This window comes from Brachyhypopomus gauderio, chromosome 5, assembly GCF_052324685.1.
Source record: "Brachyhypopomus gauderio isolate BG-103 chromosome 5, BGAUD_0.2, whole genome shotgun sequence".
Taxonomy (NCBI): domain Eukaryota; kingdom Metazoa; phylum Chordata; class Actinopteri; order Gymnotiformes; family Hypopomidae; genus Brachyhypopomus; species Brachyhypopomus gauderio.
In genome coordinates this window covers 9,166,775-9,186,774 of record NC_135215.1, presented here as the reverse complement: position 1 = coordinate 9,186,774, position 20,000 = coordinate 9,166,775, and the positions used below count along the sequence as shown (strand labels likewise).

The 20,000-nt window shown below is 50.4% G+C and overlaps 1 protein-coding gene across 10 annotated transcripts in view; it reads right to left on the bottom strand.

Annotated features, from left to right (window-relative positions):
• The window catches only part of sox5 (SRY-box transcription factor 5), a 185,657-nt gene that overhangs the window by 27,293 nt on the left and 138,364 nt on the right, over nucleotides 1-20,000 (bottom strand). For 8 of the 10 annotated variants that reach the window (XM_077005405.1, XM_077005411.1, XM_077005409.1 and 5 more), the window contains 4 exons: nucleotides 15,727-15,899; nucleotides 13,581-13,649; nucleotides 4,112-4,238; nucleotides 861-940 (listed from right to left, as the gene is read on the bottom strand). In XM_077005405.1, coding sequence (XP_076861520.1) covers nucleotides 861-940; nucleotides 4,112-4,238; nucleotides 13,581-13,649; nucleotides 15,727-15,899 — 449 coding nt within the window. The remainder of the gene's footprint in view (nucleotides 1-860; nucleotides 941-4,111; nucleotides 4,239-13,580; nucleotides 13,650-15,726; nucleotides 15,900-20,000) is intronic. The other 2 variants (XM_077005412.1, XM_077005404.1) reach the window with 1 other exon arrangement.

The window sequence follows — 20,000 nt, the reverse complement described above, 5'->3', positions numbered from 1 at the left end:
TGAGTAAGGTCCACTAGCTTACCACCACACCTCTCACTGTATATAAGAACAACCTCTATAATGTTAACTTGCTGTTATTACCGATCTTTTTTAGTATAATATTTATAGTTTTAATGTTTTTAATGTATCATTTGTAAGTCAGATTTTTTTTTATTTTATGGTTTTATTACTTATGACTTTGTAATTTTTATTACTTTAGTTCATATGACTGTTGCCATATTCAGTTCCAAACAATATGCTTTGGAAAATGATTCTTGGCATAGTCATGTTAATAATAAAGCTATCTTGAATTGAACAATTGTCTAGGTCTCGGAGTGAGAGAGTGAGAGAACAAGGAAGAGAGGGAGGGAGGGGAGAGAGAGAGAGAGAGAGAGAGAGAGAGAGAGAGAGAGAGATTGCACGTCTATGGCTGGGAGATCAGTAGGACCTCATGCTGGTTCTGTTCCGTCTCTGCCCAGGACACACACACTACAGCGGGATCTCATCTCAGCTCCTGCACCCCTGTATTCACGGCTGTACTCCACCCCCTCCAAGAAGAAAGGGGGTTTCTATGGTTCCCTCGCTCGTCCCTGAACAACACGGCCACTGCAGTGCCAGGCTGCATTCTCCCACTGGGGCTCAGCGCTGCACAAAGGCCTCAGTCCTATGGCAACTCGCCGTTGGCATGAGACAGAGAAGCAGGCAGAACAGAGGGCATTGTAGCCCGCACCCCACAGGACAAAAACACGGGGAGCTTGAGAGTTTGGGAAAAGAGACACACGGAGTTGTGTGAGGACAAGAACACTCACACGGACACACACACACACACACACACACACACACACACACACACACACACACACACACACACACACTCTTACCTGGAGCTGAAGGGGTCCAAGGCCAGGTGTGGCTGCAGCTGCCACAGTAGTGGGGATCAGCTGGAGGGGGTATGGATCATCTGGGGAAGAGCCGGAAAGAGCACGTTAGTCTGTCTCAAACTCTGTCTTTCTCTTTCTTTCATTCTTTCTTTCTCTTTTGTTCTTTATCTCTCTATAGCTGCTTTTAAACTTAAATTCTAACCAGCATTGTTGTTACAGACCTTTCACAGCAGAAAATATACATGGACTGAACATACGTGTTCTGAACATACGTGATGTGTTTTGAAGGGAACTGATGATATCACACCACCCTGCTGAAAGGCCACACCACTCTCAACAGCACACTACACTCAACACTCAACACCACACTCAACACCACACTCAACACCACACCACACTCAACCCCACACTACACTCAAACCCACACTCAACACCACACTACACTCAACACTCAACACCCCACTCAACACCACACCACACTCAACAGCACACTACACTCAACACTCAACACCCCACTCAACACCACACTCAACACCACACCACACTCAATCCCACACTATACTCAAACCCACCCCCAACACCCAACACCACACTACACTCAACACTCAACACCCCACTCAACACCACACCACACTCAACAGCACACTACACTCAACACTCAACACCACACTCAACACCACACTCAACACCACACCCCACTCAACCCCACACTACACTCAAACCCACACTCAACACCACACTACACTCAACACTCAACACCTCACTCAACATCACACCACACTCAACAGCACACTACACTCAATACTCAACACCCCACTCAACACCACACTCAACACCACACCACACTCAACACCACACTACACTCAACACCACACTACACTCAACACCACACTCAACACCACACCACACTCAACACTCAACCCCACACTACACTCAACACCACACTCAACACCACACCACACTCAACACTCAACCCCACACTACACTCAACACCACAATCAACACCACACTACACTCAACACCACACTCAACCCCACACTACACTCAACACTCAACCCCACACTACACTCAACACCACACTCAACACCACACTACACTCAACACTCCACACCACACGCAACACTACACTCAGCACCACACTACACTTAACCCCACACTCAACACCACACTACACTCAACACCACACTACACTCAACACTCAACCCCACACTACACTCAACCCCACACTACACTCAACACCACACTACACTCAACATTCAACCCCACACCACACTCAACACAACACTCAACACCACGCTACACTCAGCACTCAAATCGGCTGTTGCTCTAATACACACTGCACAATAGCTTTGGAGGGGGTGGCATTGATAAAGAGACGCCCGGAAATTAACGAGGAGATGCTGGCTCACGCCCGCACGCACGCACACCCGCACATACGCCTGCACACACCCCTGCCTGCACACACGCCTGCCTGCACACACGCCCGCCTGCACACACGCATGCACACACACATGCTGCCTGTACGCACGCACATGGGGAGGTGGTGTGGTGGCAGGGGTGTGGGGCAGGGGTGTGGTGTGTGGGGCAGGTGTGTGGGGCAGGGGTGTGACGTATGTCCCCTGTGATCACCAGCAGCCTGTGGGGCTTTTAACATGGTGGACAAGCCTTCATGTGAGCAGTGGCCCAGTCTGTAGGGCTGGTGCCTGGTCTGAGGTGGTGGAGCTGCTGCTGGAGTGAAGGGGTGGGAGGGGGGGGGGGGGGGGGGGGACGGGACACTGTCTGCTGTCTGGTGGGAAACGTCTTACACCCTGGCTGAGATTCTCCAAGTGAGGGATGTGTCTGCAGGGAGCCAGGCTTACAAAACCCCTCACTAAGCTGTGTCATCCTTCAGCCTACTGATCTCAGAGGGTGTGTGTGTTTGTGCGTGTGGGAGTGTGTGTGTGTGTGTGCAAAAGCGGACAGTCCTGTGGCTGCTCTCATTGGCACAGACTCCATTGCGTCTGTCTCTGAACTGTCTGAGGAGCAGATGAAGCAGGACTCTGTAACCAGACGAGCTATAAACTCTTCACACTGTCCAAAATGCATTTTTTCCCATCCAGCTCTATTAGGAGCCGGCGACCTCTGGCCTGCGTGGGGCACAGTGCTGGGGTCCCGGGTCGGCCCGGCCGTGCTGTGGGTCTGGGCCGGCCTGGCCGTGTTGGGGGGGGGTGGCGTGCTCTCGGCACCCCCTCTCCCACGGCCGTCCCCCTGAACTAACTCTGCTCTCCCAGTGATTTGATTTCCCCCCTGGGAGCAGCTGTAACAAAAGAGCAAGAAAGAAAGAAAATGGGGAAGAAAGAAAGCAAACATGTTGGTGTTGGCGTGGAGGCCGTGCGTGGGGCCCGGGGAGAGGCCCTCGGACCTGACGCCCTGGGGAAGGCTGGTGAGAACCAGGCTCCCCGCTGGACCGGACCCACACCGGAGGGACTTGGTTCTGGGTTCGTGTGGGCCGGACTCCGCACGGAGATCCCTCCCTCGCGAGAACCAGGCTCCACGATTCATCCGACACTAAAAAGCACACGCATAATTGAAAACTCTGGGCAGAACACGACGGTGTGGCTAGCAGTAATTAAAACAGGGGGTGTGATGTAAGTGTGTGTGTCTGTGTGTATGTGTGTGTGTGTGTCTGTGTGTGTTGGGGTGGGGTGGGGGGGGGGACTTGTTTGGGAAACTGTGAAGAGCAGTGGGTAGAGCTGGAGCCGAAGACTACTTGTGTCTCGGGAGGGAGGCGTGTGCGTGTGCGCACGCGTGTGTGTGTATGTGTGTGTGTGTGTGTGATGGCGGAGGCGTGTGCGAGGCTTGTGCGAGGCTTGTGCTTGGACGTGCGTCCTGGCGACGTTTCGCGTTAATGTGCTGCAACCTGGGGCAGGTCACTCTCGGGGCCCCGCCCCCCTCGCAGGCCAGCGTATCTCCTGGCAACCGCCACACACGCTCTCGCAGTAAACAACACATTGCTTCACAGTTGGACTGTCATGGCCAAAAACACAAACCCCAGAGGAAGTTTTCTGCTTCTTTCTCGTTTTTTCCCCCCTCGTCTTATTCCTAGTTTGGAGCGCAGACACGGAGGCCCAGTGCACGTCTGCTGACGGAGGAGCCCTGCTCCAACACCCAGCAGAGTGTCGGAGAGAGGGATCTGAGACGGGCGGCTGTGGTGCGGAGGAAGGATAGGCACGGGTGGAGCGGGTGGAGCGGGTGGGTGTGGAGAGACTCACTGCAGCCTGGTTTGTAGTTGAAACCCGGCGGCAGGAGGAAACCCTGCTGGGCTGCAGCTGCCGCCAGAGTCCTCTGGTCTGGAGGAAAGACGGGAATCATCAGAGGAGGCATCTGACCCTGAACCTGCTGGAGAGAGGGAGAGAGAGGGGGAGAGAGAAAGAGAGAGGGGGGGGTGGGAGAGAGAGAGAATGTCGGTATGTTGGCTAGGTGTGAGATGGTGCAGCCAACAGAGAAAATGACATTACATCAACACACACACACACACACACACACACACACACACACACACACACACACACACACACCATATCCTGCACCTGCCCCCCAACAAGAGGAGAGGGCGTGACAGTCCTGCCAAAAGCAAGGCTGCTCCACAGACTGTCCACAAACATCTGGGCCCTGCCACCTCAGCCAATAGCATTGCACTCGGCACAGGGCCACGCCCCTTCACAGGGATTCCAGGATTAAAACAGAGGGAAGACACACACACACACACACACACACACACAAAAAGTAGAAGCCAGTGACTTTGGCATGATGCGAGTCCGAGGCAAGCAGGCATAGGGACGGAGAGGACAGATGGTTGTGCAGACGGAACAGTGCCAGGAAACCGCGCGCCTCCAGAAGTGACATTAGTGACTGTGCGGAGGCAAATGTACAGGGGGTGGGCGGAGCTTGCACTTGATTCTGAGTGAAGGGAGGAGTTAGCTAGCGGCTCCGCCCAGCCTGACTCTGCCAGGTTTCAGTTTTGCGATTATGTGCTTGTGATCACAGTTAAAGTGGATGAAGTGTCTGAAGTTGGAGGGGTGGTTAAAAACACTTTCTCTCTCTCCCTCTCTCTGGCCTTCACCCCATCTCTCTCCCTCTTTCATTCATTCTCTCTCTCCTTGATTGTCTCTCCCCCATCAGTCCTTCTTTGTATATCTCCACCTCTTATTCCCTTTGTCATTCTTATTCCTCTCTCTCTCTCTCTCTTTCTTTCTCTCTCTCTCTCTCTCTCTCTCTCTCTCTCTCTGTCTGATTGCCTCTCTTTCTCTGTGCAGGAATCTCTGTCCCAGCAGTGTGTCTGGGCCACTTGTCTCCTCACCACACCATAATTACTCCTCAATTTTGGTAAACCACAAAGCAGCGGGACTCCTGATCCCAGATCAGACACTAGCAGCATTTTGTTTTGTGTCTTTTCCCTATACAGTCGTGTTCTGACAGACACCCCTGTGGGCAGGAACTACAAAAGCGGCGTTACAGTGGCGTCTCTCGGGCCTCTAATTGGACACATGGTCTGCTGGTGCGGCCTGTGTTTCATTGCTACGGTTTAGCCACGCCTCCACTGTAGTGCGGGTGTGAGCTAGCATGTGCTAACAGATGTGCACGTGCAATGCGCGTTCTGGTGTGTGCTCCTTACTAGTTTGATTATCGCAGTGTGTGCTCTCCTTAAAGGTGCCACACACACACACACACACACACACACACACACACACACACACACACACACACACATACACACATGCACACAAGTGTGTGTGTGTTTGGTAGGTTAGCCTCTGGGAACAGGTAGAATTAGTGGCTTGTCAGTCTGTTCAAAAGAGCCTGGGGTGAGTTGAAACATATTGTGGTTGTGTATCGCTTAATAAACAAAACAGCTAAAGGAATGATCATTTCTCAGCCTTAGCTGAACACAGAAGATTGAATTTCAGACCTGAGAATGTGGTCTTGTATGGTGATGTAGAGCTTTACCTCAAAAACTAAAGCACATTAAAAGAATTGGGTTACAAACAAACAAACGAATTAGCTGTTTTGAGTTAATAATTGTTATTGATGTAGAAATTGCACCCTGTAGATTTCTGTGTGTGTGTGTGTGTGTGTGTGTGTGTGTGTCTGCCTGTATTTAAGTGTGTGAGAGAGGTGACAGCTTTTGGCTCTGTGGTGAGGCACTACATGAATATCCTGCATGTCTGAAAGAAAAGCAGAGAATGGAGGCGGAGTCAGAGAGGGCAGGGGGATGGAGGTGGAGTCAGAGAGGGCAGAGGGATGGAGGCGGAGTCAGTGAGGGCAGAGGGGATGGAGGCGGAGTCAGTGAGGGCAGGGGGATGTAGGCGGAGTCAGTGAGGGCAGAGGGGATGGAGGCGGAGTCAGTGAGGGCAGGGGGATGTAGGCGGAGTCAGTGAGGGCAGGGGGGATGGAGGCGGAGTCAGTGAGGGCAGGGGGATGTAGGCGGAGTCAGTGAGGGCAGGGGGATGGAGGTGGAGTCAGTGAGGGCAGAGGGGATGGAGGCGGAGTCAGTGAGGGCAGGGGGATGGAGGCGGAGTCAGTGAGGGCAGGGGGATGGAGGCGGAGTCAGTGAGGGCAGGGGGATGGAGGCGGAGTCAGTGAGGGCAGAGGGGATGGAGGCGGAGTCAGTGAGGGCAGGGGGATGGAGGCGGAGTCAGTGAGGGCAGAGGGGATGGAGGCGGAGTCAGTGATGGCAGGGGGATGTAGGCGGAGTCAGTGAGGGCTAAGACTGCCTTTGCTCCCAGGAGAAATGGGCTTAGCCTACTGGGATCAGTTGAGACTCCAGTAAGCCACTAATGGCTCAGTGAGATCACTACAACAGCTGGTCTAAACACACTTCAGCAGCCCACAATGAATTGGAGATGGTGGGCACACACACACACACACACACACACACACACACACACACACACACACACACACACACACACATGTGGTCAGACAGTGATTTTGTTTTCTTGTGGTCATATCCTTCCGTTGCTGTCACATCCTCCTGGTCTGGTTTTCGTCTCATTCCCACTGCTTATCCTCCAGTACAGCAGAACATTCCAGAATGCTGCAGAACATTCCGGAATATTGCAGAACATTCCGGAATACTGCAGAGAACAGAATTAGCACTGGCTAGGGTCTCCATTAAACCAGCTAATCCTGCCCTTCAACAGCTGGAGACAGCATTCCATAATGCTTCTCTCTCTCCTTTCTCTCTCTCTCTCTCTCTCTCTCTCTCTCTCTCACACACACACACACACACACACACACACACACACACACACACACACACACACATACACACACACACAGAAATGGAATTCCTGTTGATATTTTCATCCTTCTTCGCCAAGACCATTAATGAGAAAATAAGTAAGATAGTACTCTTTAACACAAACACACTATGTCTGGTGGTCAGGTAGTCGGGTCTATAGTGGGGCAGTGTCTGGTGGTCAGGTAGTCGGGTCTATAGTGGGGCAGTGTCTGGTGGAAAGGTCTATAGTGAGGTTGTGTCTGGTGGTCAGGTGATCAGGTCTATAGTGAGGCTGTATCTGGTGGTCAGGTGGTCAGGTCTATAGTGGGGCAGTGTCTGGTGGAAAGGTCTATAGTGAGGTTGTGTCTGGTGGTCAGGTGATCAGGTCTATAGTGAGGCTGTATCTGGAGGTCAGGTGGTCAGGTCTATAGTGGGGCAGTGTCTGGTGGCCGGGTAGTCAGGTCTATAGTGGGGCAGTGTCTGGTGGCTGGGTAGTCGGGTCTATAGTAGGGCAGTGTCTGGTGGCCGGGTCTGTAACGGTGCTGATATGCTGTATCTGGATAGTCTCACAAGCATCTCCAGGAGAGCTTCTGATCTAACAGTCATTAAGCTCTTTGTCAGATGGAAGAACCTGGATTCAACATCCCCTGATGCCCTGCAACATTTCCATAATGCAAACACAACGGTTGGCAAACGCTTCATTTAACACAACCAACCAACAAAGACAGATGGCACTTAGGCAATCCCAACCGAGACATGACTGTCAAACCGAGACATGACTGTAAAACCGAGACATGACTGTTAAAACCGAGACATCACTGTAAAACTGAGACATGACTGTAAAACCCAGACGAGACATGACTGTAAAACAGAGATATGACTGTAAAACTGAGACATGACTGTAAAAACGAGACATGACTGTAAAACTGAGACATGACTGTAAAACCGAGACATGGCTGTAAAAACGAGACATGACTGGAAAACCGAGACATGACTGTAAAAACGAGACATGACTGCAGAAACAAGAGAAATATGCAGCTCACAAGGCAACTTCTTCCATAACAGACACAAGAGGAGTGAGGGGGTGAAAAACGAGTGGAAACCAATGTGAAAAAAAACAAAAAACAAATTAATGGAGGAAAAAGTGAAAAGTTGGCAGTGAACTGGCTCTGCGTGACTCCTCCCTCTCCACAGCTTGAACTTAAAGCTTTCTGAACATAATGAAGATGTGCCGATAATTAACATATGTAGTGTGAACAGGTTTGCTGGCAGAAGAGAGAGAAAAACTCTAAGGTAAAGTTATTATTAGGGAGTAATTAGCTCTATGAAGTAAATGAGTGGAACAATGGCTGCCAGCACTGACAATATGGTGCACATCTGAGAACAGGGAGGTGCGGAGCACAGAGAGACCCTCTCACCGCTCAAATCTGTCCACAGCCATATGCTTGGGAAATTAAACTCAGGCCTCCGCGACCCTCCGTCGAACGGGGGAGCCGCACAACCAGTAATTAATTTGCGGCGGATAGTGGCGGCACGCACGGGCGGCCGGACTCGCATGCTGCCGCTGATTACGAGCGCTCGCACGCGGAGAGGCGGCCATTAGCCGGGAGAAGAACGGGGCTCGCTGCGCGTGTCCCGCGGGGGAGACGCGGGCGGTACCAGCCCGTGGGCCGCCCTTGGGAGAGCGCTGTCTCACGCCCACGCGGAAGCGTGCGGACACGGAAGGCTGGAGAGCGGACACGGCGCCGAAGGCACATATGGCCCGGGTGATTCATTCGGGAAAACAGGAAGTTGAAGTGGATCATCTCCGGAAAAAAACCGGGAAAGAACACAGATCTGCGGATCGAACGGCGTTCTAGTGACGCTAAAAGTTCATCATGGACTCAGAACAAGAGAAGGAGGGCGGGTGTCAGCACGTCTCTCTCTCAATGTTCCCAACCCCACCATCTTCCCTTTTGTCCTTTCCCTGTGAAATCCCTCTCCCACCAACACTCCAAACACTCCGTCCGTCCAACACTTCTGTCTTCCGCCATCTTCTCCGCGCTCTTTTTCCAAATGTTCTTGGCTTTGACTCCCCCTGGCCCCTCCCTCCCCGGCCATGAGCCAAGGGCACCTCTGCCTGATTACAGGCTAATGAAACTGAGTGGCGAGTCTGTGCTACCACCGCCTGCCTTTTCCAAGCCCTCCATTAGGCGGAGTGCAAGCGGTGCGTCAGACCTCCACCGTAGGTGGGCGTAGCGCGGTGCCCATCTGCTCCACTGCCTGTGTCCTTCCACAAATAGCTCCCATTAGCTGCTGAGTGGCAGAGCCGGACCGGAGAACGTCTCCAGGCTCCGTCGTCGTCGGGCGCAGGTACCTCGTCCTGACTCCAGGCTGCCGTGTTGTCCGGGTTGCAGGACATGAGGAGGAGGACGGAGGGACGTCTTGGTCTCGGTTCTCCGGCACCAGTCATGTCTCTGACTCAGTGTTCTGAGGAACAGGCACCGGGCTTTATTGCCGTTGCGGTTGCATGGATACTCCATGCTTGGCTCGGCTGCTCAGGGCGTCTGACGGGTCCAGTTTTCCAGCCCCGTTCACCCTGTTCCATTTTGGGCTCGCTAACAAGTTCTCGGGCTTCTGCGCTTCCCCTGTTACAGCCGTCTGTCTCCCAAAGGCAGACAGAAGCTGATAAACAGGTTTGTCATGTGGACCAGCCCTGAAGTAACTCAAATTGTACATTCAAATATCAAACAAAAACAATGCCAGAAGTAACCGAAGCCCCTAATACTCTAATAATCCTAATACTCCAAATAATCTCCTAATACATGTCCTGATTTTTTGCATTCAAATCCAGGCCTGGTTTATGTATTCACTAAATAATGAATTGCCCTGATTGGCTGCTATGTCATCACACCTGACAGGTACAGGAAGCCCTGTGGAACGAGGACTTGGCGTGTTCCTGGGCATCGTCGGTAGTGTTTCTGGGGTGAAGGGCTTTGTTCTGTAGGGCGTTAAGCGTGTTCAGGGGTGACGGTGAACACAGGCACCGTGTTCTTCCTGAGTACAGCACAGTAGCTTAACCACTGCTGTAAGGAAAAACACCAATTACATTCATTTAGGTGTAATGAGACAAATTAAAGAATTACACAGGCAATTGGGTTAGGCGGCGCCGGCCCGGTTCTGGGGACTGCGGTGTCTGTGAGCCGCTCTGCCTGTTAGTACCAGACCCCCCTCACCCCACCAACCCCCGCCGTCCATGGATAAATGAACTTACAGCTGGTGGCTCTTGACAAACAAGGTGGATTGGGTTAGACCGGGCCCTGGCAGTAGCGGCCGTACCATCCTTGCTGGACCCACGTTATTGGGTTAGTGCTGAGGAATGCAGGTTGACACTAATGTGATTTCTAGAAGGTGCAGTTAGCAGCTCTCGCCCGTGTCCGAACACTCGAGCCAGTGGAAACATCAGACAACCACGTGCTCCATTACACTGTCCTTGGAGACGGAGACTCGTGTCGTGTCCATCACGTCAGCTGAACGCCTCCTCACAGGTGGGCTGGTGGCCAGCGGGGTGATATGATGTATATGATATGATATGATGTATACTTTTATTGTCCTGCAGAGACATTCCACAGTTCTAAATGACTCACAAAGCAGATTCAGCCTCACAGAGCAGATTCAGCCTCACAGAGCAGATTCTCCAGGAACTTTCCACAGTCCCACAATCATCCTGTACAGCTCAACAATCACTGCACAGCTGCACAATTCCACAACTACAGCAGTCCTAGTTCCATGACTGCTGTACAGCCCCGCCCCTAATGTACAGCCCCGCCCCCACTGCACAGCCCCGCCCTATCAAAACAACCACACATCGGGCTGCAATAACTACACAATCCCTCCAATGCGGCAAAGCCTTAAAGCTTAAATAAAGAAAGAACACCAATCCTGCGAAGGACGAGGAGACGTCCCGTAGAGCCTCGCGGTGACTAGCGCGGGACGCTAAATCTCCCCACACCGGCAGGGGCGGCCCACCGAGCCGGAGGAGGTGTGCCCAGAAAGCCTGCTAATGAGGAAAAGAGTGCACAGGCAGGGAGGAGGTGGCGTCTGGAACCCAGACGCTCCAGAAGCACGCGCAGACAGACACGGTGCAGACCCCCAGACCTGCCTGGATGTTATAGCTCCTCTACAGCGTGCAAATGATTTATGGACGGCTGCCGTTTCATGCCTTGATGCGCCACACACGCACCGTGTCTGTGCGCGTGTGTGTGTGCGTGTGAGGGAGCCTCTAGCTTCTCGGCAGGTGCTTTCGTTTTATCCACGTCTCGGAGGCCGTCCTCCCCTGGCCTACTCCCGGGCTTCGCTCTGCCTCCTTTGGCGAGTCAGAGGCGTTTAATGAGAATGAAAGACAGCTCGGCAGGAACGCTGGGTGGCTGGAAGTGTGTTTTGCCCCTGAGAGGCTAACGAAGTGGCCCCCTGTCGGGGGTATGGCACGTGTGTGTGTGTGTGTGTGTGTGTGTGTGTGTGTGTGCACGTGTGTGTGTGGAGAGGAAGCTTTGACTAGCTACTTTTAGAATTGACCAAGTTGCTACACAGCAAGTCCACACTTGGTCCTGAGCAGCTGTGCACTTAGTTCTAAAACTCTTCTGATGGAATAATAATAGAAAAAACTATTTAGCATTGTGGCAAATGTCCAGGGAATGGAGACTGTGATCATTTCCTCCTGACTGTCGTTCCCAGGTTGTGATTATTCCTTTAGTTTTGTTTCATTTTGACTAGATAGGCAATGTCAACTAAACCTGATCACATCTTAATCTTAACACATTCAATTCTGAACCTGGAGTGAAATGTCTGAAGTCCCTGCTGAATGGAAGAGAAACCATTAGCATTTGTGTCTCACACATCCAAGAGAGTTTTGGGTCTGTCCTCTCCCAGAGCACTGTGAGCTGTGGTCTGCTCCGGCGCGGGGCCCGTCTGCCTCAGAGACCCTGCTCTGGCGGCCCAGTGTGAGGAGCGATTGTTCTGTGGGCCTGACTGCAGGAATGCTGGTTTGGGAAAAGGTTGCGAAGTCATGGGAAAAAGAGGCTTTGTTTCTCTGAGGGTCGACAGGGACTGAATCACCCAAGTGGACGCACACACGCAGCTGCTCCAAACACACACACACACACACACACACACACACACACACACACACACACACACCCATTTCAGTGCTGATACACATTTGAAGTAAGAACATAAATACACATGTACACATAACATATTCAGTCTTAAGTTCCACATTTATACAACTACAGCTGTGTGTGTGTCTCTCTCTCTCTCTCTCTCTCTCTCTCTCTCTCTCTCTCACACACACACACACACACACACACACACACACACACACACACATTCGAATAGAAGATGGCCACAGTCCAGTGTGGGGGGGGACTGTCTGATTGTGCATATATGTGTGTAAATCTGTGTTTGTGTGTGTGTCAGTGCATGTGTGTGAGTGTGTGTGTGAATAGCCACAGTGTGATACAGCTTCCTGGCCAAGTCTCACTTTATCAACCAAATTAGACTTGTGTTCTCCCACTCCATAAGATGCTTTGCACGCATGCACACACACACACACACACACACACACACACACACACACACACACACACACACACACACACACACACATACACACACACACACAGTGAAACACACACTGAAGCACACACTGAAGCACACACATGCACACACGTACTACCTGCAAACCATGAAAAGATATTCCATCCTTTAAAAGTCCTGCAGGTCAGACACATTAACGCATTGGTCTTCATTTTGCTTATACAGAACTAAACGTGATCACACAACATCAAGCCCTTGTGTGAAGGAGAGCCTGGAATAAGTAAAGTTAATGATGGAACAAGCCCCAGAGATCTGAGTGTGTGTGTGTGTGTGTGTGTGTGTGTGTGTGTGTGTGTGTGTGTGTGTGTGTGTGTGTGTGTGTGTGTGTGTGTGTGTGTGTCAGCTTAAAAGCGCTGGCTGGAGGTACCATAAAAGACATGGCTAGAACCAGAGGTGTCAATTCCAGGTTCAGAAAGTAAAAGTCCTCACCAGGATTTTGCTCAGGCTTCCTGGATTGTGTTGATTCCACCAATTTTACCTGGATTGCACTAATTAGAAAATCTAGCAAGCTTGACCAAAATCCTGCTGAGGACTTTTACTTTCTTAACCTGGAATTGACACCTCTGTCTAGAACTATGACAACCTGGCTGATTCTGATCTGTGATTTGTGATTGGTGCAGGGGGCTGATTGCTGATTGGTTGACTGAGGCAGTGGGGCCGGTGTATGTGCGTGCGTGCGTGTGTTTGTGCATGCGTGCGTGTGGGTGGGTGGGGTTTGATGGGGATGGAAAAGGTTTGTTCACATATGCCAAGCAGAACTTGGATGTGTGTTGGTGAGGGGATTTCATGCGAGGTGTGTGTGTGTGTGGGTTTCAGAGACACACCTGTATCTGTTGCTGCAGGACGTTGATTTTGTGCTGTTGCTGTAGGAGCTGCTGTTGTTGCCGAGCAATCTGGTAACAAACACACACACACACACACACACACACACACACACACACACACACACACACACACACACACACGAACACACAATAAAGTTTTATTTAGATTAAGAAGAAAGCTGCACATATGTACACATTACACATTCTTTTTCGAAAAGTCAATGATCATAGCAAATCATGTGTGTGTGTGTGTCTGTGTGTGGCTGACTCTGCTCTGACTATGGCTGTGTGCACATGACTCGGTGTGTATGTGTCCAGAAGGAATGATTGAACACTGTCAGGCCTTCTAAACACCCACAGGTACACTAAAAACATGCAAACACCCAAACTTACACCCGTGCAGCGTAACCTCCACCCACACACCCGTGCAGCGTAACCTCCACCCACACACCTGTGCAGCGTAACCTCCACCCACACACCTGTGCAGCATAACCTCCACCCACACACCTGTGCAGAGTAACCTCCACCCACACACCCGTGCAGCGTAACCTCCACCCACACACCCGTGCAGCGCAGAAGTCCAGCACTGCTGAGTGAGTTCTACACACTGCAGCTTCCTTCATATCTGTATGAGTATGTGTGTGTGTGTGTGTGTTTGAAGGGGGCACGTTGTGTATTTGTGTATACACGTGAGTGTATTTGAAGTATCTGTCACACCAGTGTAGGTTGGTGCTTGTGCACACACATGGAGGGGGAGAGCAAAAGTCCTCGAGCACAGTTCATGTGTGTGTGTGTGTGTGTGTGTGTGTGTGTGTGTGTGTGTGTGTGTGTGTGTGTGTGTGTGTGTTAGGGTGGATCTGTTTTCTTTGTTAAGCTTCCCAGCAGCTACTGCATACAGAACAAAGCTCCAGCACAGAGCTCACTATGCAAATAGCATTAGACTCCTGCCTGTGAGCTGGAGGGGACTCTCTTTCTCTCTATCACACACACACACACACACACACACACACACGCACGCACACACACACACACACACACACACACACACACACACACACACACACACACACACACGGGGGCTTCATGTGTGCAGCTTAAAGTGGCAGCGTGATGACACACACTTTGATCTGAAATATCTGGATCCCACATAAGTTGTTCCCAGTGTATCAATACTGTGCGTGTGTGTGAATGAGAAGTCATGCTCTCCCACATACGTGTGCTTGTGTGTGTGTGTGTGTGTGTGTGTGTGTGTGTGTGAATCTGTAAATGCGTGCATGTTGTATGTATGTATTAGTGCATGTGTGTGCATTCCGATTTTACTTAGTTCTGTGTTTGTGTAGTACAGTGTGCATAGTGTGTGTTTCCTGCATGTAGCCAGTCCAGTTTTTATGTGTGTGTAATATGTCTCTGTGGTGTGTGTTTTATGTGTAACCGGTTATGCTTCCTTCAGCTTGCCTGTGTGTGTGTAGTGTGTGTGAGTGTGAGTGTGTGTGTGTGTGTATATGTGTGTGTGTGTATGTGTGTGTGTGTGTGTGTATGTGTGTGTGTGTATGTGTCTATATGTGTGTGTGTGTGTGTGTCTATATGTGTGTGTGTGTGTGTGTGTGTGTCTATATGTGTGTGTGTGTCTATATGTGTGTGTGTATGTGTGTGTGTGTGTGTGTGTATGTGTGTGTGTGTGTGTGTGTGTGTGTCTATATGTGTATGTGTGTGTGTGTGTCTATATGTGTGTGTGTGTGTGTGTGTCTATGTGTGTGTGTGTGTGTGTGTGTGTGTGTGTGTGTGTGTGTGTGTGTGTGTGTGTGTGTGTGTGTGTCTATATGTGTATGTGTGTGTGTGTCTATATGTGTGTGTGTGTGTGTGTCTATATGTGTGTGTGTGTGTGTGTGTGTGTCTATATGTGTGTGTGTGTCTATATGTGTGTGTGTATGTGTGTGTGTGTGTGTGTGTGTGTGTCTATATGTGTATGTGTGTGTGTGTGTCTATATGTGTGTGTGTGTGTGTGTGTCTATGTGTGTGTGTGTGTGTGTGTGTGTGTGTGTGTGTGTGTGTGTGTGTGTGTGTGTGTGTGTGTGTGTGTGTGTGTGTGTGTCTATATGTGTATGTGTGTGTGTGTCTATATGTGTGTGTGTGTGTGTGTTTGTACCTGGTCCTGCTGCTGTTTGGCGAGCTCCATCTGCTGCCGCTGTTTCTCGATCTGCGAGGCGGCCAGTTTCTTCTGCTCCTCGTGAGCTGCGAGCAGCTGCTCCCTCAAACTGCTCAGCTGGCTGATCATTCCCATCAGCTGCCTCTCCTTCTCCGCCAGGCTGTCCGCCGTACCTGCGGGAGGGGTCGCAGGCCACAGGTCAGAGGTCAGCCTCAGTGCCGGGACCCAGCACATGCGCTCCACAACAGACCCCCACCCCCACCCCCCCGGTTGGGCCAGTGCCACGGTTGGGCCGAGGGTTGCTGCACATTTGGTGTAGGGTGACCTTTTGACCCTTGTTTGGGTTAAAGATGGTGTGCTGTATGAGGTGACACCGTGGGAGACGTGAAGAGGGAGAAAGGCTAAATCACTCATCACAATGTAGTGAAACACACACGCTACGTCACACAGTGAAACACACACACGCTACGTCACACAGTGAAACACACACACGCTACGTCACACAGTGAAACACACACGCTACGTCACACAGTGAAACACACACACGCTACGTCACACAGTGAAACACACACACGCTACTTTACACAGTGAAACACACACGCTACGTCACACAGTGAAACACACACACGCTACGTCACACAGTGAAACACACACACGCTACGTCACACAGTGAAACACACATGCTACGTCACACAGTGAAACACACACACGCTACGTCACACAGTGAAACACACACGCTACGTCACACAGTGAAACACACACACGCTACGTCACACAGTGAAACACACACGCTACGTCACACAGTGAAACACACACGCTACGTCACACAGTGAAACACACACACGCTACGTCACACAGTGAAACACACACACGCTACGTTACACAGTGAAACACACACGCTACGTCACACAGTGAAACACACACGCTACGTCACACAGTGAAACACACACACGCTACGTCACACAGTGAAACACACACGCTACGTCACACAGTGAAACACACACACCCTACGTCACACAGTGAAACACACACGCTACGTCACAAAGTGAAACACACACACGCTACGTCACACAGTGAAATACACTACTGCAACTTCATACACACATAATAGTTGCTCATACATATGAATCATGAGAACACCTATAGTAGTACTTACATGTAGGTGTGTAAACCTACAGTTGCATACACACACATGCACATACACATCATTATCTAACTGCAGTAATCAGTAATTTCATTGTAACAGGAAGCCTGGAGAATGATGAAGCAGACTTCTGACACTGTCTGTTTCTCACACAATTCGCCGGTTCATCCTGGACTTCACGCTGGAACGTTGGAGTGGAGAACACCTGAACATATGTCTGGTCGGCACTGGGTTTTTTAAATCCTTCTAAAAATGAAACATCATTTTCAAATTCTCGTTTGATATGGAAGAGCGGAGGGACACAGATTCCTTGCCAATTAATTGGCACATCCAAACGAGAGAGAGTCTGCTCCCTTTTCAGAGCGCACCGTGGATCTCATGCCAGCAGGGGGCCTATGAGGCATGGGGGGGCAACTGGGGGCACATTCCCTCCCCAGGACCTCAGGATTTAGACACTGACATTATCTAGATTTTTTTTTTTTGACTTCTCTTCTCCGTACGTTGACGGCTGTGCACATGTTAAAATACAGTATCTTCTTTCATTAATTAATTAATTACAGTGAAATTACATCTGAATTCATTAATATAAATTATGAAGTACATGTTATATGTGTATGTATACATACATGTTATATGTGTAAATTTAAGTATGTTCAAGTGTGTGTGTGTATGTGTGTTCAGGTATAGGGTTAAAATCTATGTGTGTGTTCAGAAATAGGGTTAACATCTATGTGTGTGTGTGTGTGTGTGTGTGTGTGTGTGTGTGTGTGTGTGTGTATGTGTGTGTGTGTGTGTGTGTGTTCAGGTATAGGGTTAACAACTATGTGTGTGTGTGTGTGTGTTTTTCATATATATGTGCAAGTGTGTGTGTGCACAAATGTTTCACTATTTCTCAATCTAATAAACCTCCCATAGACATATCTATAGGGACACCCCCTCAACACACACATGAACACACACACACACACACACACACACACACACACACATGAACACACACACACACACACACACACACACACACAATCCCCCTTTGTTCCCTGCTCTACCTTGAGAGGGGCCACATTCCTCAATGAGGCAAAAACAGATGAGGGAAAAAGAGAGAAATCAAGGAGTCATAGAAGCTGCTCTGACCTCTGACCTTGTGACCCAACAGGAAGGTGAGAGTATGCTCCATTTGACCCTACCCCCCAAACCCTGTATATACACACCAAACCCTCCACACACACACACACACACACACACACACACGCGCACACACACACACACACACACACACACACACACACACACACACACACACACACACACGTTGAACAATGAACAATAAAATACTACAAGAAGGCCTGCTGAAAAAATATTCCAGTGGCTGTCCATAACACCTCTGAGATCAAACCATTCACAAAGAGGAGCAGAACGCGATCCCAGGACACAGGCATGGGACACAGTCTCAGGACACAGGCATGGGACACAGTCTCAGGACACAGGCATGGGACACAGTCTCAGGACACAGGCATGGGACACAGTCTCAGGACACAGGCATGGGACACAGTCTCAGGACACAGCACACATGTGGAAAACTGTGAGTATTCAGAGGAAAACAGGGAAGAGAAAGGTGGAAGAGAGAGAGAGTGGGAGAAGGGGGGAGAGACAGAGGGAGAGTGGGAGAGAGGGAGGGACAGAGGGATCAAAGAGAGCTTTCTCTCATACAGGGGCAGGCAGAATCACTCCTACAGCTAAATGGATCTCTGTAGGACATTTATTTACAGAGGTCAGTAATAAAGCAAAAACACAAGCAGACGTGAAATACTAGAGCTTTTCCTGGATTAGAACGTGTATAAACACACACACACACACACACACACACACACACACACACACACACACACACTCACACACACACACACACACACACACACACACACACACACACACACACACACACACACACACACACACACACTCTTCAAACACACCCTTAAACACAAATGTGCACCTAGAGTTAAACACATTCACAAAGACGCGCACACACACACATATACACTTGCATGAGCACATGCACACACACACACACACACACACACACACACACACACACACACATAATAAAAACTCAACTCTCATCAATCATGGCCAATGACTTTGTAGCTGTGCTGCGCAGAGTGGAGGCTGCGATCAATAAACAGTTTTCCTCTGTTTCCACACTTCCGTGGGCTCCTTCTGCACTGCGCCGTATCACAGCCCGCAGTAATTAACCAATCTGTAACAACGTAATAGCTGTCAAGCAGCCCGCGGCCCTAATGAATGACCAGACTTAACAGATAACTCCCTGAAGCACTGCACTGAGGTACAGAGAGAGAAAAAGGAAAGAGAGAGAGAGAGAGAGAGAGAGAGAGAGAGAGAGAGAGAGAGAGAGAGAGAGAGAGAGAGAGAGAGAGAGAGCCTGAGGGCACTGATTCGTTTACTCTCTCTCTCTCTCTAGTAGCCATATCTTAACTTTGGTCGAATGGTAGTAAAACACCTTTCTACCATATCCTTCTATCCCTCTCTCTCATGTGGTGTTGTTTTTTCTTTTCTTTTTTTTTTTACCATATTCAGTCCATTACTGCCTCTGCCTGCAGGGGAGCCCCTTCTCCTGAAATGTCAGATCAATCAAGCCCCATTCTGAGCTGAACGAGCTGCTTTCATTTGAACCTACAGCTCCGTCCCACGGAGGCCATTCGTCGGCCCGCTCTCGCACGCTAGCTCCCCGCGTTATGCACGTCCATGGCCTGGGTGTGCTGGAGCAGCCCCGTGCAGCGTAGCGGTGCGCGCCACACGTGCACGCCGCTCACACGCGTTGCTTAGCGAACAGTCCCCCCCCGCCAGCGCCTCATTAACCCGCCAGATGGTGAGGTTAACGCCACGAAGCCAACCTGCAAACACACGGCGGGAACGCTACAGAAGAAGACAACTCTGGCCAAACAAAGAAAGTTCAGGCGAGCGGAGGCAGGTGCTGTGGGCAGAACGACACCGTGTGAAAGCACCACACCTCCTTCATCTCCTCCAGATCGGCCGTGAGCCGCAGAACACCACACAGTGCTGTGTTAGGAGAACCAAAAACCAGGTGGTGTGTTTATACAGCGCCTAA